Source organism: Kwoniella dendrophila, chromosome 9, assembly GCF_036810415.1.
Source record: "Kwoniella dendrophila CBS 6074 chromosome 9, complete sequence".
NCBI lineage: Eukaryota > Fungi > Basidiomycota > Tremellomycetes > Tremellales > Cryptococcaceae > Kwoniella > Kwoniella dendrophila.
The window spans coordinates 772,258-796,593 of NC_089484.1; the positions used below are offsets into that span (position 1 = coordinate 772,258).

Consider the following 24,336-nt stretch of genomic DNA (forward strand, 5'->3'; position numbering starts at 1 on the left):
CGGTGAGCAGTCTTATCACCGCGGGATATTCCGAAAGTGGCACCTTTTAGCTGTTGCCACTTTGAAGTAATTAGGTAATTTACCCCGCATTTTCATTGTTGTTGAATGCTTGTTGACATGGTTTGACTTGTAACACAGACAATATTAATGTTATAACATTTTCATCATATCATTGCATCTTTATCAGCTTGTCTTTTACCATTTCCTCATTGACCTAAACCTCTTCAATTGGCCTTCTTGGGTCTGTCTAGATAATCAAGATGTCGGCTGGGCTACCTACATTGGATCTACCTCCTTCCTCGAATGGGTTTGGTAATGCTTCAATACACAAGATGCCTAGTAGTTCAACAATGGGATGGGAGGATGAAGAGGAAGATATAACGTTAGTATTGTACTATAAACACAGAGTTAATGCTGTAGGTGAAAAGCAATGGGCTAATTGTTCATTTGTTATGTTCAGCTTCGATTCACCTCAAGAAGAAATATCGCATTATAGGGAAAAGTATAGACAAGCTATGGATATGTTGACTGAAACAAGAGCAGAATTAGGTAAGCTCGATTTGTAATTTTGAATTTATTGTTGGGATTTGAGCTTACCTTGAAGGATATTTGTTAAGAGGAATTTCAACAATCATCAAGGGAATTGGAAGATGAAATGGAACAAGAATTAGCATCAAACGAAAAAGTACAAGATGAATTGAAAGATAAGATAAAAAGATTAGAATTTGAAAAGGAAGATTGGAAGGTAAGCTGTTTGTTTCTTATTTCTTGTCAGATGGATCAAAAATCAACAGCTGACATAATGTGTTAACCTCAGTCCAAACAAATTGCTCTACAGAAGATGCATAGTTCAACCACAGCTGCTATGCAGAGAGAAATGGATAATTTACGTTCTGAAAGGGATAAAACTTTAGTAGCTTTGAGAGATTTAGAAATGGGTAACGATGAATTGGAAAGGAATGAAAGGTTAGCTTCCATGTTGAATAGTGTATCACCATACTGGATGAAAAGCTGATGTTCCTGAACCCTGTAGAGTTGCTGTTTCTTCGTTGTTAGATTTAGAAAGTAAATACAATCGAGCTATAGAAGAGAAAACTCTATTAGAGCAAGAAATAATACAAAAGCAGGAATTGGAAGAGGAATGTCAGAGATTGAAAGATGATATGCGGGGTAAGCTTCTATAACTTGCTTCATTCATGTTCAAACAAGCTTATCTTCTAAACTATAGACGCCAATAACGAAATATCTATACTGAGAGATCAACTTTCACGTATGACTTTACCTACTCCACCTTCATCGATATCAGAACCAATATCTACATCACCTACTCCAGATTCACGTCCTGATCTACCTTCTGAGATCGAAGAAAACGAAATCGATCCAGCTTCTATACCATTACCACCTCCTGTACCGTATAAATACAGTACCAGTACTAGTATACCACAATCGCCTTCGAGAAGATTACCTAGAAGTGCAACTTCATCTTCAATACCTATGGCATCACCTATATCTAAAAGGTATAATAATAATGGTGTTGGAGGTGGTATACCACAATCACCTACAATGTCATCATTATCACGTTCCACTACATCAAGAAATTTAGCTGCTGCAGCTAAAACCCCACAATCACCTGCAGGTAATTTGAATAGATCAAGATTAAAATCAGGTCTACCACCTCCTAATCAAGCTTCTCCAGGAACAGTTAGAATTCAAGCTACACAACAAACTAAATCAAGAGGATTTAAATTGTTACATGATCTACAAGCTAGATTAAAAGCTACAGATGATAAATTAGGTGTAGCAAAAGTACCAAGAAGAAATGTTTCCAATCCATTATCAAGTTTAACTTCAAACAAGTTGAGATCGACTTCTGCTGCATCATCTTCAACGTCTAACAAAGATAAAGATAAGGAAAAAGAAAAAGATAATAAACCAAAATTGATAAACCCTAGAATCAATGCTTTATCACAAAGTCAAAGTCAAAGAGATAATACTAATGGTGGAAGTGGAACACCAATGACAAGTTCAAGTAGTTCTGTCTTATCGCCAAATGGCTGGGTTTTGATTGATGGTGAAGATGAAGATGATTTTGGAAATATAACTCCGACTGCATCATCAAATATGATTAATCGTCCAAATGGAAATGGTAATGGTAATGGGTACAAAGAAAGAGAAGAACCTATTTCACCTTTAGATCAGACCACATTCAATATAAACCCTTTAAACACCTCTAGAGCTGTATCAAGTGCGTCAAACTCTTCACAGAAATCATTACCTTCAAGACCTGGTATACCATCCCCATTAGCAAATATAAATGGCACTAATGGTTTGAATAAATCAACTTCATCAAAAATAACTAGAAAACCTTCTTCATCAGCAAATAGAACTCATCATGTACCTTTTCCAACTACTAACAGACCTTCTGTAATACACAATGCCACAACTTCAATCTCTGCTAATGGTATAAGAAGAAATAACAATCCATTATCACCTACTACATCCACTAATAATAGATCAAAACCTATGTCACCCACTACATCAACATCGTCTTCAAGACCAATGTCGCCATCAATGATACCTACATCCACATCATCATCATCTAGACCAATGTCACCTTCCATTATGAACACATTGAAATCGAATAGTAGACCAATGTCTCCTTCAATGTTACCACAACCATCAACACGTCAACCACTTAGAGCACCTTCGCCTTCTGTTTTAAGTAGACCATCAAGTAGGAATGATAAAAGAACTATGACTTCATCAGGTATAGGTAAAGGCCCACCACCTTCATTTCATAATAATAGACATAATCTAGTACTTTCTACATCAGTCAATCAAAACTCGGGTCAACAACAATTGAGAAAATCAACCAGAAGATCATCTTTAGGTGCATCAGAGTTCAATCTACAACCTACTGGTATACCTGCTCCCAATCGTGGTGGTACACGAACACCCAATGAAAAAAGTGTTAGACCTATAACGATTCATGGTGATACGCCTCCACCTGTACCTAGGATACCCAGTGGATTGAGGAAGAAGTGAAGCAGGATAATCAGGATATCTGCGATATATGTAGGAATGAGGATTGCTCAATGTCATCGTGACGGTCCCTCAACAAGTCAACATGAATAAAGCGGAGGAATTTGATATTTCAGTTTATAGTACCATATTGAAATACAGTATATATGGGATCATCACAGAATATACATATACTTGGTTTCTTTTGGACAATTTACAGAATGCATGTGACATGTATTATAGTGATCAAATAACTATACAACAGAGTCGTACATACAAAAAAATTCAATCTAGAGAGGTCACAACATATTGTTTAAAATGAGTTTACAGATGACATACAATGTGGGTATCCCGATGTTAAGTGATCGATGTTTTTTCTTTTTTTTTTTGGATATATTGACTTTCTTATCCCCTATCTCTGTGCGCTTGTCTTATATTTCTCAGAAATCCCCGACATCATCAGCCTCTGTATTCTTCTTCTTTCTCCACTTTCCATCTCTTTGCCTATCAAGGGGAATTTTCCACAAAAAGAATCAGCTAAATAACCATTGGCACACACACTCATCGCTGTATATACTATACTTACAGAGCTTCTTTTCTGATCCTTTCCTCTTTCTCTTCCAACATCCGATCAGCCTGTTGATTTTGTTCTTCTACATCTTGAGTAGATGGGAAACCAATCTTCCAATATCCGGGTGGAGTCGGTGGTCTTATCCACTGTTCAACATAATTCCATGAATTCAATAAGCTTATCAATCCTACAGCCCTCGTTGATGAGTAGTGCATAGGGCAAAAAAGCTTACAGTTTCACGGTGTCTTGAAACCATATTTTGATGTTCTCTTACAGCTTCACCTTCTTCCTTTTCTATTTGATCAGTTTCATCACGCCATTTAGGTCCTTGGTTATACCGTGGAACCTCTCCAACAGATTCATAGTACTGATCAATGGTAAACAAGGGTAACAATGATCAGCTGACTAAATGTACGAAATCTGTCGTAAATACAGCTAAGAAGCGGAGAAAGTTTACTCACACCTTTACAGCATTCACAATCACCACCATGCATATTTTTTCTTTCTGATTTTTTTCGTCTTACATCATGATAAGCAAAATTATTACCTTCATTTTGTAACGGATTGATTTCAAAATCTTCATTTACTGTTTTATTTCTATTAATGACGAATTCTGAAATCAGCTTGTTTCCTCTGAATATAGCTTGCAGAGTTATCCGAATGAAAATAAGCCAACTTACATATCTTCTGGTTTGGTATATCTACCTTTACCTTTATAACTTGCATATAATTCTCTTTTTGCGCTCACAGGCATTTTAGCTAATTTTTTTAGTTTTAAAGCTTTTTCGGAAGGTGATAATCCTTCAGTTTCCAAATCAAGTATCTTTCGTTTCTTACCACTTGAATCTACGATTGATGTGTTACTTGCGGTACGCGTCACAGTTGGTTTCGATTGAAACGGTGTCTCTTGATAATTGCTTGGACCAGGTATTGCGTTCCTTTCAGCTCGAACAGGTGTCGCAGCATCTAAATGATCATGTGCGAATGTCCGTTTCATGACCGATTTTCGCAAAGAATCATTCACTGCTAAAGTCGTTTCACCTGTTCTATCTCGTACCATGGGTGCTCTGATAGGGGTCGCGATGTCTTGGCTGCTGGGTGGTGAAGCGAAATCGTCATCAGAGTTTGTACTGATATCTTGCTTTTTCTTTTGTCTAGCAGTTGATGTGCTTGATGAACCAAACTGTTCTACACCCAGCCAAGGAGTAATATGTGCAGCTTTGACGGCCTTTTTCTGTTGTGTGGTATCTGGTTTGGGCGTGGATAGGGTATCTCGATTTTGTGCATTTATGACAGATGGTATAGGAGTAGGGGAACCACTCCTCCTGTATTCGAGAGCGGATGATGGTTTCTGTATGTTGCGATGTTCAAGTATGTGTTTGGGTTGATATTCATGACTTGAATCAGGTTTTTGCGTTGCGGCATGTTCACGGGCGGCTGGTGATTGTTTTGCCCTGTTCCTTTCCATCAAGTCAATATCTTCCATCACTTGCAGGAGGTTATCACCATTTATTCTAGGCTCGGCAGTTTGATCTTCCTGATCATTCTGCTCATCGGGCTCTTCCTGGTATTCGTTTTCAGCGTGAGCGAGATATTCCTGTTCTTCCAATGATACGAATCCATGGTCTTTCTGTTTAGGACCTGACTTCTTCTTACTTGGAAGAGATTCACTTTCTTCTACTAAAATCATTTCTTGTACTGGAGGTTCATGGGTTATTGTTCTACCTGAACTTATCTGACCATCACCATCTGTCATATTGGAGTTGTATTGTGCTTGAGCTTGACTAGCTATCAATAAATCAAATTTCTTTTTTGCTTTTCTTTCTTCTTTCTTCTTTTTCCTTTCAATTTGAGATGCTTGATATTTCTTCATATGATCAATGTCTTCTTTATGAAGTTTTCTTAACTTGTCATGCTCATTTTTTAAAGATTGATGAACTGCTGTTTGATGTTCTAAAGAAGCTTTCAAATAAGCATTGTCCCTGATCAATGCTGTAAGTGAATTAGATGTTGTGGAGGGTGAATTCAGTAAAGGTGTAAAAGGTTTGTACGATTTGGATTTAGTAGGTGTAACGGGTTTCGGTTGGGACGATAATCCTTGAGAAGAAAGTGGTTGTGAAAGTGGGATATTCAAATCTTGAGACTGGAGGATCCGAGGGGGACTGAAACGATTACAATTCGGTCAGCTGTGAACATCCGAATAGCGTAGATTTACTAACCTTCTCACTGACTCTACAGGAACTGTCTTCTCTTGTTTAAGTCTTTGGCATTCAGCTTCAAGTCTAGCCTTCTCCGCCTTGAGTGTGACTGCTTCATCCCGGAGTTTTGCTAATTCTTTACGTTCTTTTTGTTGAGTATCAATTAAATCCTCTTTTGCAATTTTCAATTGATCATTCAATTTCCTGTTGTCTTCGTTTTCAGCTTGAATTCTAGACAATGTTGAACTTATTTCTTTCTCATACGTTTGCTTTTCTTTTTCAATTTGTTTTCTTTTCGATTCTAAATCTGAGATCCTATCTCTTAATCCAGATGAAATAGCTCTTTCTCTTTCAATCTCATCTTCATATTCATTCTTCATACTGATTTTAGAATCTTGTAACGATTTTACTTTTTCCTCTAATAACCATATTCTTCTATTCAATTTACCTTGTACATCACCTTCTAATAGTAATGAACTACTTGACGACGAAACACCAAGATTATTATTGGATGTAGATGTAGATGTAGATGATGATAAAGCACGATTGTTCCACCATGTATTTTCACTTTGTGCTCTATTATATTCCACTCTCAATGAATCTCGATCCATGATTAGATTTTCAATTTCGTTTGATTTCCCTTTGATATCACTTTCAAGTGTTTCTTTCTGTTTTCGAAGTGCTTGACATTGTGCTTTGAGTTGAGTATGTGCATTTTGCATGTCTTTGAACTATCAAAGATTTTGTCAGTAAGCTCACATATGTAGTCTTCTAGGCAGCTTACCATCGAGCTCATTCCTATGGTCGTATACAGGTTCAGCAACTTCCATTGGTCAGGGCAAACTCTGAGGGAACTCACCTTCAAACGTCGCTATATGTTTTTCCCAGCCTCCACCTGGATCATCCCCACTATCTTCAGCCAGATGCACATCCAGACTTGCCATCGTGTATCGATCGATTACTTCAGCGAGCTATATCTATCCGCACTAGATGTTGGATGTCAAAACAATATGTGCTATGCTATAGTCAAGAAAGAAGGAAAGAAAGTAGATGCAATGATGATATCAGTTGACTCATCGAGGAAAAGACATACGCGCCAACATCAAACATTACATGAAAGCAGTATTACGTAATCACATCCAACCTGACGCGTAATAATAACAAAAACAAATAGAAGTGGGAAAGTCAAAACAAGTCAAAACATTAGTCTGTATACGATAAAGTCTTTCTCCCCCGAATTGAATGACATTCCATTGCTTCTTTACTCCCCTCAACAAACGCATTGACTTATCTTCTCTCAAGACATCCAACTGATAGCAAGATAATACGTCATCATGGAAGAACCTTCAATGTCTAGGCTGATCATTGACCGGGAGGCAGATTGGTTACGAGTCAAAGATAATGTTAATACATCTTTAATATCAATAATGGAAACTCGATTGGCGACTCTACCTGGAGGCAAAGATGGAGATGCAGCTAAATCACTGAGGAAGGAGTTGCATGGTAGAATAGAGAAAGTGGGTTCAACTTCTCAAAACCATTCTCCGATCGACTTGGTCATCGCGACGTAGTGTAATCCAAGACGAATATCAAATATCGAACATATCAGCAGGAACTCTTGGGAAATAAGTGGGACCTATGTGCTAACTGAACTCTTCTATCTAGATACGAGACGGTATGTTTGAAAGGAGCAAATACAATATACAAGTGAATGGACAGAATTACGAGAATTACATTGAGGGTATGGTATTTTCTTACTTCTTCAACCTCTTCAGATGTATTCCAAAACAATACTTTACCCTATGGTAATACCTCGTGAGGGATTCGCTTATGACTGATATTCTACATGCACTATACAGCTACGGAAGGATTTGATGAAACTCTCGATCGAAATATATGGGCATCACAACAAGAACGTGTTAAATTTCAAACTGAAGCTGCAGAAAGTCGTAAAACATGGCCTGAAAGGATATATCAAGTTGAAGAGTATTTAGAAATGAGAAAAGCAAATGCTGAATGGTTACCTGATGAAGATGTGGATAGAGAACAGGGTATGTCGTATCATAAATATGTCTATCCCTTTTTGGTTTCCTTTCCATCGCTTTGAAATGGAAATTTTCGGGAAAGCTGTTTTTCCTATATTTTTGTTGTATTGCAAGATGCTAATATGGACTCGAATTTAATTAATAGCAAAAACGTTAGAAGAAAAGAATATACCACCTCCAGAAAGGTATGAAGAAGTTAAAGAAACTTTCAAAGTCGTTATTGATAATTTTTCGGAAGTTGCAAAAGTAAGTCATCTTACTTATAATGTTATGAAGCCCCAATTTAAGCGCATGAATCTTCGATCTTTATGAATGAACATAGGCTAATATATTTGATAGTCTGCGCCAATACAACTGCAAAGGGCGCAGAGAGCTCAAACGGTTCGGGAGGAAATATCCAGTTTACCTCTATAAACATTTCCACAAGAATCACTTCAAACAACCCTGAGCATAATACGCCAGGTTTTCCACCTTTTTCGGATACAGCATCTTACTCTTATGCTGCTTATTAAAAGGTCACTCTACGTGTGGTAATGAGATACAACGTGTTAGGCGTACATGAGTTTACAGGAGCTTCCTCTACAATATATACAATATTCTTGATTTCGTAATCTTATCGTTATGTATCGTTGTATTATCTAGACCGCAGATGAAGACCCCACTATCAGTTGATTGACAAAGGGATGCCTAACCTGCATGACTTACTTTATGTTATTTCTACAGATTCACTTAAAACTCATCTCTTTTACCCCGCTGCTTTGGCTCATCCATGATTTTTACGTTATCTATACCTTCATTTCTCTTCATCATATCCACGAAGTCATTCTGTTTGTTCGTCCAAGATTCTTCATCTCTCTTGACAGGTATACCCTGACTAGACTGTATTTGATATATACCTTCTCCTTGTAATTCACCTATCTGGCCTAAAAATTTAGCTTGGAGCCCATCTTGAGTAACTTTAGTCGGTGGTTCAGTAGATGAATATGAGACATGAAGGTATACTTGGTTAGGTTCTAGCTTGATAGGTTTGACTGGTTGTTTGGAAGCCATTATCAACGGTAATAGCAATAGGGAGATAAAGGTGATGAAAATAAAGGAGCGAATTTTGTTAGATTGTCGCAGTGAGCCCGGATATAGAGATAGCTGTATCGTACTGTAGACGTTGAGGTTGATAAGGTGTAGCAATCGGTTGTTTCTTTCAGGTGTATAACCTGTTCTAAAGCTGATCATCATCATCAAGACTGTTTTCACCATCATTTGCGTCTCCTTCGGAATCTCCTCCACCTTTGTTTGACGAATAGTTACCAGCGGAATCAAATTTGCACATAATCCTTGCAAGTCACGTGAAAAGTTTTGACTTTACACAATTCAAGTCCACCTTAAAAGTTGAATTATCAAAGTGCAAGATTATTTATCACAACAAAACATAATCTGCATCGTATCTTCATATCCTCATCATACGAATCGCCATTATCGTCATACAGTATACATTTGAGCTACTAGTATGGCAAAACCATCCGCAAAAGCTTTAGGAAAGCGTAAAGCTCCCCCTCCTTCTACCAAGGTTAGTTGTTCTACCTTATACCTCTTAGGCATATACGGTTATCAAAGTTGCATTATGCTGACCTCGATTGGTGACTGTAGGGTGGAAACAAAAAAGCTAAACCTTCAAAACCTACAAAATCAACTAACACCACACAGCAAGAAACAGGACCCACAGGTAAACCAAAAAGAAAACCTGATCAACCTAAAAAAGTTAAATTGAGAGATCAAAAATCTATACCTATACCTAAATCAAGTTTTGCTTCTAAAAAATCGAATAATCAGGACGATGATGATGATGATGATGATGATGATGATGAGGATGATATGTTAGATGATTTAGGTGAAGAAGAAGGTTTAGGCGCAAGTAGTGCCAAATTTTTGATTGGTGTTGATGAAAATGCTTTATCAAGGTATGTATATTTCCAGAAATGAAATTCTTGGTCTCACGGGATCATTCCATCAGTGTGATTTGTTAAGAGTAATCAGCTGATCTACGAATATGATATATATAGATCCGTTAAAGAAACTAAAAGATTACATGAATTATCAAAAACACGTGAACCTTTACCTAAACAGAAAAGAAATAAATTGAAAATACCTTTACCAGAATCAGCAAATAGAGAATCGGATTCAGATGATTACGATTTCGATTCTGATATAGGTTCTGATCTTGATGGATCAGATGTTGACTTGGGTTCGGATATTGGAGATGACGATGAAGAAGAAGAAAACGGAAGCGAAGAAGAATCAGGTAGTAGCGTATATGATTCTGGAGCATCTTTAGATTTAACATCAGAAGATGAAGATCAAGATGATGTTATAGCTGAATTTGACAATTTACCTTCTGAAGAAGAAGAAGAGGAAGAAGGTTCAGACAAAAGAAGAAGGAAAAATAAAGGACTCAGGAACGAAGAAGCAGATTATGAGACATCTGGACGATCAAGATGGTCAAAACAAGCTATAAAAGAAAAAGAAGATGAAAATAAAGATCAAGTTGAAGTTGGTAGATTACCTATAAAATTACCTACAGGTGAAATAAAAATGGTTGAAGGTTCAACTAAAATTACTTTACCACCTTCAAAGAAAAAACCAACTAAACCTATTCAAGAAGAAACAGATGATGACGAAGAGATTGAAGATGATGAAAGTGATGATGCATCAGATGATGGTGAACAAGCAGAAAGAATGGCAGGATTAAAAGGTAAATTTGGTAGAATGGGTATAGCAGAAATTGTTGGTACGAAAGAATGGAAAAATTCTCACAAATTAGAATCTGCAAAAGAACAAATAGCTGCTTTAGGTGCTGAGATTTTAGCGGGTGGTGAATTGGTTGATATTGTAAGTTAAGCGTAGCTGCCTTTCCTTCAAGTCCCTCTTATGGATTCAGAGCACAACAAGCATATTAGCTGATCAGTATAATGTTATAGGGTCCTGTGTTAACGAGATTATCAACATTCGCTTTACCTACTGTACCTTCCTTAGAAGATGGGGAAGGAAATTTACCTGTTCCAGCATCAATAAGAGGTTTAGCATTCTTGTCGCAGTTAGCAGTATTCAAAGATCTCATACCAGGTCAGTTGAGCGTAACTTGATTATCTGGGTTATAACTGATTCTTATGACTACAGGATACCGAATAAGAGAACTGACTGAACTTGAACAAGCTGAAAAAGTAAGAGATGAAGTCAAGAGGTTGAGAGAAGGAGAAAAGCTGTTAGTAAAGAGTTATAAGGGCTACTTGAAAATGCTAGAGCAGGAGATCAAACGTGAGCTGCTTGCTCTTTATCGAGAGTCCTGGTATGAACCAAACGGCTAACGTCGTTACCTCTTGCAGGTCGATCGCCCTTGGCTAGTTTGAGTTTGAGATGTATGTGTGAGCTGCTCGTTGGAGTGACGCATTTCAACTTCAGTGAGAACATTATGGGTGTTTTAGTTGGAAAATTGGGTAGAAAAGGATGGGACAGTGTGAGTTGTTACTTATCAACTGCATGAAATGGAATTATCGGCTAATTACCTCCTTTCCTTCCAAATATAGGATTCCGATTTAGTCTTGGAATCATTCATAACAGTATTTCAAGAGGATATTACAGGTATATATTCACAGACATTAGTTAGATTAATAGCAAGGATGATTAAAGAAAGACATTATCAAGTGAATTCAAATGTTTTAACTTGTTTATTATATTTAAGATTAAGAAATGAATTAGATCAAATGAAACGTGGTAAAAATTCTAAAGGTGGATCTTCATCAGATGCTAAAAAAAAAGAAGATAATATAAAAGGTAAAAAATTTAAATCTGATATAAGAAAAAAATGGGCAACTAAAAATCAAAGGAAAAAAGAAAAAGAAATGAAAGAAGTTGAAAAAGAATTGAAAGAAGCTGAAGCTGAAGTAGATAAAGAGGAAAGGGCTCAAGTTGTGAGTAAAAAGTTAACATTGAAATCATCTTCCCCATTTGCTTCTTGTATCTCTCGTATTACAAGCATCAGAACTCATAGAGTAAATGGCTGATTAACCATTATGTAGCAAACTGAAACACTCAAAAACCTTTTCGTGTTATACTTTTCGATATTGAAATCACCTACAAGAACACCATTATTACCATCAGCATTAGAAGGTATATCAGCTTACGCACATTTCATAAATATCGATTTCTTCCGTGATTTGTTAGCAGTTTTAAAAAAAATCATAACTGAACAACAAGCATATGATTTAGATGATTCCGTTAATCAAGATGAAGAGGATGATGAGAATGAGAATGAACAACAGATATATCAAGCTGATGCAAGTGAAAGAATTAGAATTAGATTATTATCAATTTTAACTGCATTTGATATTTTATCTGGACAAGGTGAAGCATTGAATATAGATTTAAGTGATTTTATAAATCATTTATTTAGTTTATTAAGACCTATTTCGTTAGTTACTGGAATTGAAGATCCACCTTTAAAAAGATTAATTAATATATCTAATATAAACAAGAATAAACAAGTAGAATCATCGGCGAATGATTTAAGTATATCAGAATTATTATTTAAATGTTTAGAACTATCATTTTTTTCAAGAAATTCAGGTAAATCACCTTCATATAGAACAGCAAGTTTTGCTAAAAGATTAATTGAATGTTCATTATTTTTCCCACCTATAACATCAAAAAAATCATTAAGTTTTACAAGAAAATTAATTTCAAAAGAACCAAAATTAGAATCTTTATTAAATACAGAAGATAAAATAAATGATGGAATTTATAAACCTGAATTTAATGATCCACAATTAATTAATCCTTTTAATACAAATATTTTCGAATCTACTATATTAGGTGATAAATATTATGAAAGAGGTACAAGAGAAGAAATGAAAAAATTAAGAGATAATAAAGCTGTTTAAAAAGAATAAAAATAAGAATAGGACAATAGATTAGATTAGGTTTCAAGTAATCCATTATTCAAATCTTCATTGCTAGCTATCCTCGCGTTTATCATTTTACTGTCATAATGGAGCATATTTTGTATATCATTTACCATATTGATGCATTGCATTTCTAGTATACAACAGATAAATTTACAATTGAATGATTTCTTTGATCTACATGATGACTCATAATTCCCCTACTCCGGAAATACCTACATCTTTCCATAATTTAGGTTTGGCATTATCTGCATCTGCACTAAAATAATTCACAGCTGATGGCTGGGTATTGTCGTCGATCCTATGAGCATATCGGATACAATCAGTTAAGTTGTCGATTTATCACTAATAACACCATCTACTCCTTTCACTACTGTGGAGTTGACCGATGAAGATGGTACTGAATGAAACAAAAATAAACTTACCATCTACATTCTACACCATTTTTGTCTAACAGAACTTTAACCGTTGCCCAGGAGAATCTAACTATGCCTTTATATCCAAATACTGGATCTAGTGAATTTTTCAGGAAAGCTTGAGTTTTAGGATCAGATGGATATCCTGATCCTCTATTTATTGTTTCTTCTTCTTCCTCTCCGGCGTCTTCTTCCTTTTTCTTATCATCTAATTTTATACGTTTGTTGGGTAATTCTCTGTGATGTGGAAAAAAAGGAATTAACAAGCTGTCAGCCTTAACTAGTTTTTCTGAAAGGTGTCCATTTGAGAACTCATGTGGGGAGTCAAACATTCCTCCTTGATAAGACCCGAAGAGTGGATTTATCATATAAATATCCCGCTACTCACTCATTAGATGCGATATCCTCAGGATCGACCCAATTATGTACATATCTATCTCTTGTAACTTTTGCTACTATTGAAGCTGCACCAACGATTTTGAACAGACTGTCTGCCTTAGGACAGACTGTAAATTTGATTGACGGGAATATGGCTGTTAAACGTGCTTGCCATTGAGGTGCTGGACCTAAAGCATCCACGTAGCACTATAAATGATAAGAAGAGCGAGATAAGCAGGTAATCATGTAACAATAAGGGCAGTCATCAAACGTATTCGATGCATGGCATTTGAGCTTTGGACAAGTTATAGTATGAGTGGATAGCGAATGGACATCATGTCGAATTTTTGCCTCAAAAAAAAAATCCAAACTCACCTCCTTGATGTTCACACCTCGATCTAAAGCAGCTTTGATCAATCCTATCGTTGCATCCTGGAATTTGAATCAGTTGACATTCCTGTACAAACAAGAGGAGGGAACATTCAACTGACTTCAGCTTGTCTATTCAGATTTATAGGTATCCTCCTTAACATCCCTGACGATATAGCTTGAGGTGATAACGAAGTGGAAGAATAACATAGCTCCTCATTTAAGTCAAATGATTCCCATAACGATTGACGTGTGTCTGCTGATAAAGCTTTTGAGTCTATTGTTATGAAGAAACAATACAGATTAGCTTCATTGACTTTGCAGCTAACAAATTGATTGTAATTTTACAGCTACATACCATCAAATCCCATTCCTTCTAATGTATCTTTGAAAGAAATTGGACAATAAGCAGCTGCGTATACCATCGGACCTATTAACAGTAATTATGAGCTAAATGTCTTCCCTTCCAATGAAAAATCGATGGCTCACCCAGTACAGCTGTACAACAAGTATGCGTATATCAGCTCCAAAATACAACATATCAGGTTCTGCTTTTTTGTACTCACGTCCTCGTCCAGCTTCATCTATACCCATTATCCAACCTTCGTCCTCATCTTTGATCACTCCGTCAATCGAAGATGGTAATTTCGAATGATAAGTATATGAATCTATCATTGGTGGTATCGGATCAAGATTGACCGGATCGATAGGGTGGGACATTGTAACCAGACTATTCTAGCTGTTGGGTGTAAAATTTGATATTTTTCTAGTATATTCTATATGCTATAATGAAGATGTATCAATCAAAACAGACAGAAGAAAGAGCAGAAAGATGTCCGAATCCGCAAAAATATAGTTAAAAGTAATGTTTATGCAAATCAAACGCGTCGTGGCGGTAAATACGCGTTCCCTTCAAAACTTGCAAGCAAAAGTGGCAACGAGCGAATATTCGACTATTATACGTGGCGGATCATAAGTGGTACGAGATATGATAGGCAAGATGTTATACTGTCTGAAGGTATCCCTCGTCTCCTGACTATATGAGAGCCCAAGCCCAGTGATACCGATTCGATAATATCGAAAAATGAATGAGCTTGATAGGCGGTTGATTGAGTAACATGTCTCTTGAAATATCTGTTACATCGTTGTAATCCCGGTTTCGAATTTAATATACTAAAAATAGCAAGTTCTGGAATATCAACACCTTTGGTCGGTTATCTGGGTAGTCTTTTCCTTTACTGTATGAAGGGGAAATGCAATGATTTTCCCAAAGGATCCGATCATTTAGTCAAAACCCGAAAGGATTGCTGTTGCCGGTAACCGAGGTGATCCTCAAGCGATCAATATCGTGAATGATGATCTGTGAGGTATAAAAACAATCTTCAAGCTGGATAACATTTGCGAAAATCGTTCATCTCTTTTTCTCAAAGCGTACTGGATACAATTTGATCACCTACATACTCATTAGAGTATTTTCCCCTTATTTCATTTTCTAATACTACACATTGTTTGTGTGCCATTTATAACTTGGTTTGTATATACTTCTAATTCTTGATCCTCTTTTAAGATGCTTTATCAAGCCTTATTCACTCTTTTACTTGTTTTATCTACCAAGGCAACACCTATCGACATCAATAAACGACAAGATTCATCCTTAGCACCAACTGTCGCTCATATTGCTAATGAATACGGTCATAGATCAGGAAATTGTGCAACTCCAACTGACGTAGCTCAATCATGGTTATGCGAACATCCAGAGATTCAAACTGGAGCAAATCCAGATCCGGCAGCTGCCACCGCTAATTACGGTACAGTTAATCCTGCTACAGTGGTTCCTCAGCCTACTCAGTCTGTCCCAGATGCACCCGCATCGGCGACTGATGTTGTCTCATCTCAGCGTACCGATGTTGGAATTGACTCGGCAGCAGTACCAACTCGAACAAACGGTGTTGTGCCTACTCAACCTCTACCTTCGGTTCCAGGCATCTCCAATACTCAAGCCAGCGGTGATCCAGCCACCACCACTGCTGCGGACACTGGTTCTACTCCAGCTGAACCTCCTTCTGTCATTGAAGGTGGATTTACCATTACCAAGAGCGATGTCCCAGCTGGTCCTGACAGACCTGCCAGCACTACTTCACCCGTTGATCCTGCTATTCCAACTACTTCAGTAGATCCCGGTGCTGCTTCCGAGTCAACTACAGCTCCTTCTTCGGGAGTATCATCATCTGCTTCAGCAGGTGCTCCAACTACAGGTGGTAATTCAAGTGCCGCTTCAGGAACTGGAGAAGGGGATTGTAAATGTGGCTATTCATTTTCTGAAAAATTCAATTCAGCTTATTATCCCTTATCTAAAGTAATCGATTTTAGTAAAATACCTGATGGATCAAGTATAGCTGAAGCTTTAGGTAGTGAATTTGTGGTTAGTGAAGGTGACCAGATTGGTGCAATTTCAAAAGCAGATGGTGTGACATTTTGCACAGGATCTTCAGAAAATGTTTATATCAAAGATGGTTTACTAAATATCAGAGTTTCACCAGGTGGTGGCGAATTTAAAGGTGGTGAATTAGTTTTTAATGTACCTACAACAGGTGGTATCTTTTCAATGGATGCTAAAATTGATAAAAAGCCTGGAACTTGTCAAAGTTTGGTAGGTTTTTCTTATCTCGATTAAGAATTTTTCACTCGTAAAGTTTAGTCGCCGATAAACAGATATGTACGAAAATGTATCACTCACAATATGATCTATAGTACTGACAAACACGTTTTTGTACAATCACATTTTAGTTCACGTACAGAAAGACACCTGGAACAGAAGATGAAATTGACATGGAGATGTTAGGTGCTCAGATTCATCAACAAGTTAATGGTGAACAAGGTATAGGGTTAAGTAATTACGAAGTGAGTGATCACACAAATTTCCACCTAATCCAGGACATAATGCAACAAGAAAGACACTCGTGCTGATACAATGTTATCTTATCATCGATGTTTATACATACATAGTCGGATGGAGCTAAAAAGGGTAAATACGCTCCTTATCCAACTGATCCAACGGCCGATTTTAACAGATATACGTGAGTATATCGATGTCATTTTGTCATGTGCATCTAACGGCCCGCTATAGTCGACATATACAGTAGATCACTAAATACATCGACATTATTTGACTAACTGTTTTTCATTAACCGAATTCTTCTGCTTTATAGTATCGGATGGTATGATAAAACAAATGGTTTTTACTACAACGACGAAGCACTGGAAGGTCCTGAATTGCATCGTGAGTACAGTATATCATGCAACTCTACTGGATAGCCTTTGTACCTCAGATACCGAGAATCGAGACTGATCATTGTCAAAATTAACTTTAATCAATCAAGTCCCGACGATGCCTTCCACAATCATAATCAACAATTGGGCAAACGGTGATCCAGGATTTACCGGCGCTGCTCCTGAACAAGAAAACGTCTTACAAAGTGAGTATTATCAAATCTTCTGTTCATGTTCAAGCTGCTTGTCTGACAACACATACACCCTTACACTTTCATCAGTTCGCAAATTGGAATACTATTATCAAACTGGACCTCGTGAGATTTACCCTGCTTTGATTGAGGGATGTACAGTAGAAAGTGCCTGTCAAGTCAAATAGCCTTCCGCTCGTATGCATCCACATGACAAATGTGGTCCTTGCATTCTCTCCTGATATCGCTATGATGCTGTGCTTGTGCGTTTGGATTTCTCAATGTGCATCTTGCTGTATTTGGCTATAAGGAGTGTATATCACCTCCTCTCTTCGTCCATTCTACTGCCGGTTCTCGATCGCGCCGTTCTTCTCATCGTTGATGTCCCATGGAAGCTGGTATGTCCAATCTTTCTGACCATCTAAATTGATCATATATTTACGATCCAACCATTCTGGACATGGTGGAAATATGATTTCCGAGGTTCCTGTACTGCTTGACCTGCTCTGCCATGTCCATCTATGGCTATATTCTTGTGATGTATCAAGCTGATTTTGAAAATGCTCCCATATGGTACCTGATTCAAGTGTAGGTATATGAGCGATGAGTAATTCTGCTACGGCTATCATAGCTGATTTGAGGTGACTATCCGAAGAGTGAATTGCGGGTGCAGATGCAGAGTTTACGTTTGCCTGAGCCAACATCTTTTTCTGGAATTGATTGGTAGGATTGATATACGGCTGATCACCTAATTTGATGGCCATATTACATTCGAGGAATTTTAGGTTTTTGAAAGTCGTGAGTGAATTCAGGAAGATGTCCTAGACTTGCATCGCTGCCTTAGCATTTGGCTCGGCCATGAATCGACTGGTTTAACACTGTACTTACCATAGAATGGTCTTGTTCCCATGTATCCACCGGATCTAACTCGGGAAACTCATCATAGGTTCCATCGCTTTTCAGTATAAAATTCCATTGTGGATTGATGAGCGACTTGGTATATCCAAATACGGTGTAAGAAGATTGAAAGATACCGTCATCGTCATGAGCTGACATATATAGATTTTCTAATTTTGGAAAATGATGAGAAACACAGACTAATGTTGAGGCTGGATGGATATCATCATCAAAAAATTCTGATTTGATTGATAATGTTTTCAGGTTTAGACTAGTAGAGGGATTTTTCAACGCTAATTGAGTCAAGAAAGAAGGTTTTTCTTTTAGATATTCTTGTAAGCCCGGTAATTTCAGATGATCAAGTTTCTTATGGTTGAATATAGGAATGATCACTTTAGGTAGGAGTTCCGAACAAATTGAACAGGGGCTCTCAAAGGACAAAGATTTCAAATTGGACAAGAGATGTTTATTGGTTATATTGATTAAATTTAAGAATTGATGAGATTCCCCTTGACATATTGGTAGTCTACCTAAAATCAATTCTTCTAGATTGGTTAATCTACGTAATAAACTCATCAGGGTCAAGAAATGCCATTCAGCGTTGGAAGATCCAGCTTTTGTTTTGACCCGATTGATCGTTGGGGGTGGTATATCAATATCTAGACGGCTACAGGATATAGAAGTCAACACAAGTAATCATCTGTGAGTAGGATGTTAGACTAAAGGAATCCTAGCATAGCTTGAGGCCGCTTAAGTATGGTACAGCACTCGTACTTACCGGACTGAATTCGCCACCCAGGTAGGAGCTCCATAAACCCATCTGAAAATATCGATATCTTTTGTTATCTTGACATTGATCCTTGCAAATAGACATAACGATCTGATTCTAGTACAAGTTGAACTGAAATTGATGTAACTTTTCTGCATAATTGGGTGTATCCCTGAACCAGCCTGGTTCCAATGTGGTTTAAACGAAGGATGAAAAGGCTGTTTATCTTCATGTAACAGTGAACCGATATCTCGAATAATGTCGTCTGTCAAGTCTAAGAATGTAGCACACATCTTGACAGACCTTTATTGAGGTTTGTGAAGTATAAGTGTCAAATTTGATTTACCTGAAGAAGAAAGTCGTGAACTGGATGGTTAATCAAAGAGCTTATAGTCGTGTATGAAGTAGAAGTACGGAACGCGAAAAGGGTCTACCTACACTACGTCATCCTAAAGGCTTACGACACCAACAATAAGTAAGTCAATCAGAGAAGAGCTATAATTTCAACTTGGTAAACTCGTTGCCAACGTGATACGCCATACAATCCTTATCAGTCAATGCATATACAAAATTTGGTAGACAAGCGGCCTGCTAGTAAATACTCCTGCGTTTATTTCGTTATCTGTACCGTTAGATAAGATAGGAAATTACGTTAAACAGGGTCGTCCTCGTATCGGGAACAATTCACCGGCTAAAAATCTGTATTCCGGTTCTTTCCAGCTAAAATCACTGGTTTGAGCGACATTGCATATTGATGATCTTCTCAACACGACATTACTATCTATAACAAGAGATTGTCGTCGATATCGCAATATCTCATGGATATTGAATAGAAACTGATGTGTAAACTTGAGGGTTTAGAAATGTCAAAGGACCTTGTCGCGTGGTATCATATTTTGATGTTGAAAAACGAGAGTTGATGTAATCTCCGTTAAGATTGATTACACAGTGATAACCTGAATACTTTTACATTGATAGAATAGTTTCTTTTCCTTCTTTTCCTTCTCTCTTCTTGATTCATTCATTCTTCCTTCTCTCCTTTACATCCCGATAACCTGCTAATCTTTGCTGTCATCCTATACATCTCTCATGACAGATAGATTCCTCTTCCGAGAAACGAAAACATGGGCAAAACATTGGTAGACTTGGATGACGTTATACTCCGACGAATTAGTTACTTCCTTCATGAAGACAATACCATTCCTCTTCCTTCCTTACATCCACATTGGATGAATCTTAAAAGCGATATTTTTCCAAATTACGGAAAGCAGTATAGAGCTTTAGCCAATTCATGTAGGGAATTTAGAGAATTGTTACCTTTAACAGGTTTACATTTAAAGTTGAAGACATGGTATAGACTCACAAACTGGATGGAAAAGTGTCCTCAAAATATCTTAGGTGGGATCAGGTATGTACTGATTTACCGTTTCCTATCCTTCCCTTCCGATTGGGATCAAGAATTCCTCAACGGATGCACTATGCGACTTATCTTTTAGATCATAATACCTCACCTAGTCCTGTAACTTTGCTGACTGTTGATAATATGTAGACGTGTGGAGGTGGATATAGACCAATCTAGTCGATTAGCATCTCAACCACTCTACTCAAAATGGCTGATTCTATCCGAATTCCTCTCAAACCTGACTTCTATGGAAGAGTTGATTATCACAAATCTTCCTATGTGTCAGCACGATCAGCTTGGTAATTTCGTCAGGAGACACAAGAACCTGCACTTACCGCAACTTAGATCCCTCACCTTGAAACAACATTGCACCTTATGCGCAACCGAATGGATTCAATCTTTTCTTTTAGGCTGTCCAAACTTATTTGGATTGAAAATCGTATGCAAACGCGGAAATCAGCTTCTAATTCAGAATGTCGTTGAAGAATTCAAGATCAAGTATAAGGTAACCTCTCATCCGTTACGACAATTATATGTCAAATATCAATCCGGAGAAGAATCCGTTCCAATGATCAACCGGCTTTGTACCGCGTTCAGTCAACTACAAAGTTTTCGAATTTCCCCACATTCACTTCAAGATCGCGCTCTTCTGCTTCCATGTCTTTTACTTGGTTCAATCAAGAATACTAGAAATTCCAAACCAAGACTCTTTGTGATGGAAAATTCAGTAAGAGTAAAAAGAAGTTTGATCGATACTATACAAAAACATGGTATTATAATAGTAAGTCGGTTTCTTTTTTATTTCAGCTTCACTGGTTCAGCTGGTTACTGCAGAAAAGCTGATCTTCGTCCTCTTCGTAAATAAGGAAGACGTACTGAAGGGACTCCCCACGTCATGTGACATCGAGGTACTTGATTTGGGTATACGAATATGTGTCAACAAGCACAAGGGAAGACCAAACCCTTTTTATTCGTAAGCAATAAAAAGGGACAAACATCTTCAGAATACTATGATCAGCTGAACAACGCCCATCGAAACCAGTTACACTATCGGGAATACAAAAATGATTTGAGAAATATGATTACTACATCAACTAGAGTTATTCATAGATATTTACCTAGTTTACGTCAAGTCCATTTCTGGGAAAGAAGAAGAGGTAAGAAAGACGTCTCAAGAGAATGGAGTAGATGGTGTTGAAGAATCATCAAACACGCAGATGGTCAAGTGAATTTTGAAGTAGAGTCAATCCAAGAATGTACTGTAGGTGAATTGACAAGAAATTTAGAAGGGACTGGATCGGAAGAAGAGGATCTATATGGTACCGATCATACCGATGATTAGTTTGGTGTATGCTGTGGTCTTCTCTCTCTGATAGGTAGACCGAATTAGTCCTATACCAACCAGTGAACACATCTCAAATGCATACATTTGCACAATCTCTAGCCTATATACAGTACGAACCGGAAAAAAATATCGGGAAATGACAGATCATATACTTACACAGCGATTGTGTACTCGTAAGGGTGATTCAAGCGAGCTTATTGAGTGCCAGCTTTACACATCACTGACCGCTGACTACGACAATCTCGAGCAGGACCGATAGCTATGCCTTGTGAGCCATAACATTCTAATTCTCGTTCCCATGAGTACCTGTACATATGAGCTGTAGGCCGCGGTGAGTCATCCCAGAGATGGCCAGTCTCAAGGCTTGGGATGCACTTGGTTGACTCAATCCCATCTATTCATTACCTTGACTTGCTAAACCGCCCAGATCACCTGGGATACGACATGTCTAATGACTGAGCGATAAGCTATACAATAATACACCACGATGCATTACACTTCCTTATAATGTCGAGTCGTTTCTCCAAGCGATTTTAATCAAGTTTAACCTAATTTGACGAAATCTTGACTGAACATCCAAGGTGTTGAATCCACTTCAATATCAAAACTATTCGCTTTCTCAGTCTTTATGAATTTTCTCCATTCATAACGATACCAATCATTTCCATTATGTATTGTGCCTTTTTCCCAAAACGCACCATGCTCCAAAGAAGGGATTAATAGACATAATCTTCTTGCATAGATTACCATACTCTTCTTGTATTCTTCTTTATATTTCTTGTCATCTTCCTGAAGCTTATCAACTAAAAGGTTGCGCTTCCGGTGGAAATCCGTTCGAGTGTGCTGATGATTGACCGCGGAATGAATTTCAGGTTTTTTCAGACCTATACAACCGACTTTACATATGAAGTCAAAATGTTTCAGACTCTTTGATGGCGATATCACAGCAATAAAATCTTCCTATAAAGTGAAAGCAAACCATCAGACCATTGTTATCCCAAACAACCGGCGTGGGATGCGTCAAGCGAAGAACTTACAAGCTGATAGTTTGGATGATCTGGATGAATCAAATCGTATACCATGATTTCATGATTTCCATCTTTCTCGTCTAGGTCTAGTGACGAATGAATTTGGAATTCTAATCTCGCAATCATATCTTGAAGGTTGGAATTTTCGGTTTGGGCTACTGATAAATTTTCTAAGTCCGGAAATAATTCAAATATAGTTTTGATCACATTGATCCAAATATCTTGTAAACTATCGTCATCGTCAAATTCAACCAGACTACTTGTTGTACTAGTGTTATCTAGAAATTGAAGTATAGGTGGATATTTGATAAAAAGTTGTTTCATAGGTAAATGATCTAAATTTAATCTTTCACGACAATAGTCAAATAGTTTCCTCAAGGTCTGGATAGGATCTCTGTATAGTCTATTTTCATGTTCTCCTTGAAACCATGCATTCCGAAGAATGAGAAAAGAGTTAAAACTTGCAATCATGTCCCATAAATTGAATTGAAGATATTGCAATTTTGGTGATATAGGAATCAAAGCAGCTAACATCGCATGAGAGCATCTGCTGCACTCAGTCCTGATCGATAACGATTTCAAAATCGGTAAGATGGCTGTACTGGATGGACTGGGTGGGTCTGTGCCACGACTGGCTATATAATCACAATAACAATCTGGAAGACATTCAATAATTAATTCTTCTAAATAAGGGAAATACGATAAATCGTTCGCTAAATCGTGTACCATATCTAATTTGTTCTGTCGATTAGGCAGTTGAGTATTGATACATATTCGACTGAGTTTAGAAGAGTGAACATGATACATCAGCGAGCTGGGCAAGGGATATCTGTATCACAGAAATTTAAGGTAGACTTACTTGACAGATTTCTTGAAATCGTCGTCTTGATTTTTCAACCAATACCAATCGCTGTACGCCCTTGGTTGTGGATCGTAATGTTTGATCACCATATGATGATTTCTTAATCTACACCCTAATCTGATCCTTCTACATGTCGCTCTAAATTTCTGAAGATCCTTTGAATTCGCTTCAGACAGCTCACGTTTGTAATTCTCCCAATACGCTCCAAATGATGGTATAGGTATTTCCGAGTCTTTATTAAGGAAATATCCAATTCTTTCGATGATCTCATCGCTCAGGCGTAATATATCGCAATCATCCTTCTTATTCAACCGTCCGTCTGGTTGGGAAGTCATCTGTGTCCTCAGGTGTGTGCAGATTGTTTATAATAGTCCAGAAATGTAAGTTGAAAGAATAGTTATAATAAATTCACGGTCTTTCAACTAAAGCACGGTGTCTTGATTGCTCGACGATCGCTCGCGTCGGTCACTATATTTCATATCACGTGGTCTAGCTGATACATTAATTAATTGACATATCATCATACATGCATGAGATGATGACATGAATGCATGAATTCCAAAAAGAGGTGAACTGGGAATGCTTGAGCTCGACACCTAATTCATGCATCTCCTCTTCCTAC

The 24,336-nt window shown here is 37.5% G+C and overlaps 9 protein-coding genes across 9 annotated transcripts; 4 read left to right on the top strand and 5 right to left on the bottom strand.

Moving 5' to 3' along the window:
* Nucleotides 1-260: 260 nt before the first annotated feature.
* L201_006696 (uncharacterized protein) lies at nt 261-3,045 on the top strand (the record flags this gene model as incomplete). Its single annotated transcript, XM_066222414.1, has 6 exons — nt 261-382; nt 461-549; nt 618-745; nt 818-966; nt 1,034-1,170; nt 1,229-3,045. 6 exons carry the CDS (start codon nt 261-263, stop codon nt 3,043-3,045), a joined length of 2,442 nt encoding a protein of 813 aa, XP_066078511.1.
* Nucleotides 3,046-3,603: 558 nt separating this feature from the next.
* L201_006697 (uncharacterized protein) lies at nt 3,604-6,734 on the bottom strand (the record flags this gene model as incomplete). The annotated part of the gene is made up of 7 exons (XM_066222415.1): nt 3,604-3,738; nt 3,825-3,959; nt 4,054-4,189; nt 4,273-5,754; nt 5,812-6,521; nt 6,575-6,588; nt 6,650-6,734. 7 exons carry the CDS (start codon nt 6,732-6,734, stop codon nt 3,604-3,606), a joined length of 2,697 nt encoding a protein of 898 aa, XP_066078512.1.
* Nucleotides 6,735-7,124: 390 nt separating this feature from the next.
* L201_006698 (uncharacterized protein) lies at nt 7,125-8,249 on the top strand (the record flags this gene model as incomplete). The annotated part of the gene is made up of 5 exons (XM_066222416.1): nt 7,125-7,307; nt 7,456-7,531; nt 7,650-7,841; nt 7,981-8,081; nt 8,175-8,249. 5 exons carry the CDS (start codon nt 7,125-7,127, stop codon nt 8,247-8,249), a joined length of 627 nt encoding a protein of 208 aa, XP_066078513.1.
* A 315-nt stretch (nt 8,250-8,564) lies between these two features.
* On the bottom strand, nt 8,565-8,885 carry L201_006699 (uncharacterized protein; the record flags this gene model as incomplete). Its single annotated transcript, XM_066222417.1, has 1 exon — nt 8,565-8,885. One exon carries the CDS (start codon nt 8,883-8,885, stop codon nt 8,565-8,567), a length of 321 nt encoding a protein of 106 aa, XP_066078514.1.
* Nucleotides 8,886-9,339: 454 nt separating this feature from the next.
* On the top strand, nt 9,340-12,766 carry L201_006700 (uncharacterized protein; the record flags this gene model as incomplete). The annotated part of the gene is made up of 8 exons (XM_066222418.1): nt 9,340-9,399; nt 9,480-9,790; nt 9,893-10,718; nt 10,808-10,952; nt 11,007-11,144; nt 11,213-11,343; nt 11,414-11,797; nt 11,906-12,766. The coding sequence occupies 8 exons, from the start codon at nt 9,340-9,342 to the stop codon at nt 12,764-12,766; spliced, it is 2,856 nt and encodes a 951-aa protein (XP_066078515.1).
* Nucleotides 12,767-12,976: 210 nt separating this feature from the next.
* Nucleotides 12,977-14,670, bottom strand: L201_006701 (uncharacterized protein; the record flags this gene model as incomplete). The annotated part of the gene is made up of 7 exons (XM_066222419.1): nt 12,977-13,088; nt 13,213-13,440; nt 13,592-13,788; nt 13,957-14,013; nt 14,073-14,227; nt 14,309-14,380; nt 14,517-14,670. The coding sequence occupies 7 exons, from the start codon at nt 14,668-14,670 to the stop codon at nt 12,977-12,979; spliced, it is 975 nt and encodes a 324-aa protein (XP_066078516.1).
* Nucleotides 14,671-15,517: 847 nt separating this feature from the next.
* L201_006702 (uncharacterized protein) lies at nt 15,518-17,599 on the top strand (the record flags this gene model as incomplete). The annotated part of the gene is made up of 6 exons (XM_066222420.1): nt 15,518-16,600; nt 16,738-16,851; nt 16,957-17,027; nt 17,160-17,230; nt 17,331-17,426; nt 17,502-17,599. The coding sequence occupies 6 exons, from the start codon at nt 15,518-15,520 to the stop codon at nt 17,597-17,599; spliced, it is 1,533 nt and encodes a 510-aa protein (XP_066078517.1).
* A 153-nt stretch (nt 17,600-17,752) lies between these two features.
* L201_006703 (uncharacterized protein) lies at nt 17,753-19,370 on the bottom strand (the record flags this gene model as incomplete). The annotated part of the gene is made up of 3 exons (XM_066222421.1): nt 17,753-18,232; nt 18,300-18,975; nt 19,087-19,370. 3 exons carry the CDS (start codon nt 19,368-19,370, stop codon nt 17,753-17,755), a joined length of 1,440 nt encoding a protein of 479 aa, XP_066078518.1.
* Nucleotides 19,371-22,367: 2,997 nt separating this feature from the next.
* On the bottom strand, nt 22,368-24,049 carry L201_006704 (uncharacterized protein; the record flags this gene model as incomplete). Its single annotated transcript, XM_066222422.1, has 3 exons — nt 22,368-22,784; nt 22,862-23,630; nt 23,712-24,049. 3 exons carry the CDS (start codon nt 24,047-24,049, stop codon nt 22,368-22,370), a joined length of 1,524 nt encoding a protein of 507 aa, XP_066078519.1.
* Nucleotides 24,050-24,336: the final 287 nt, after the last annotated feature.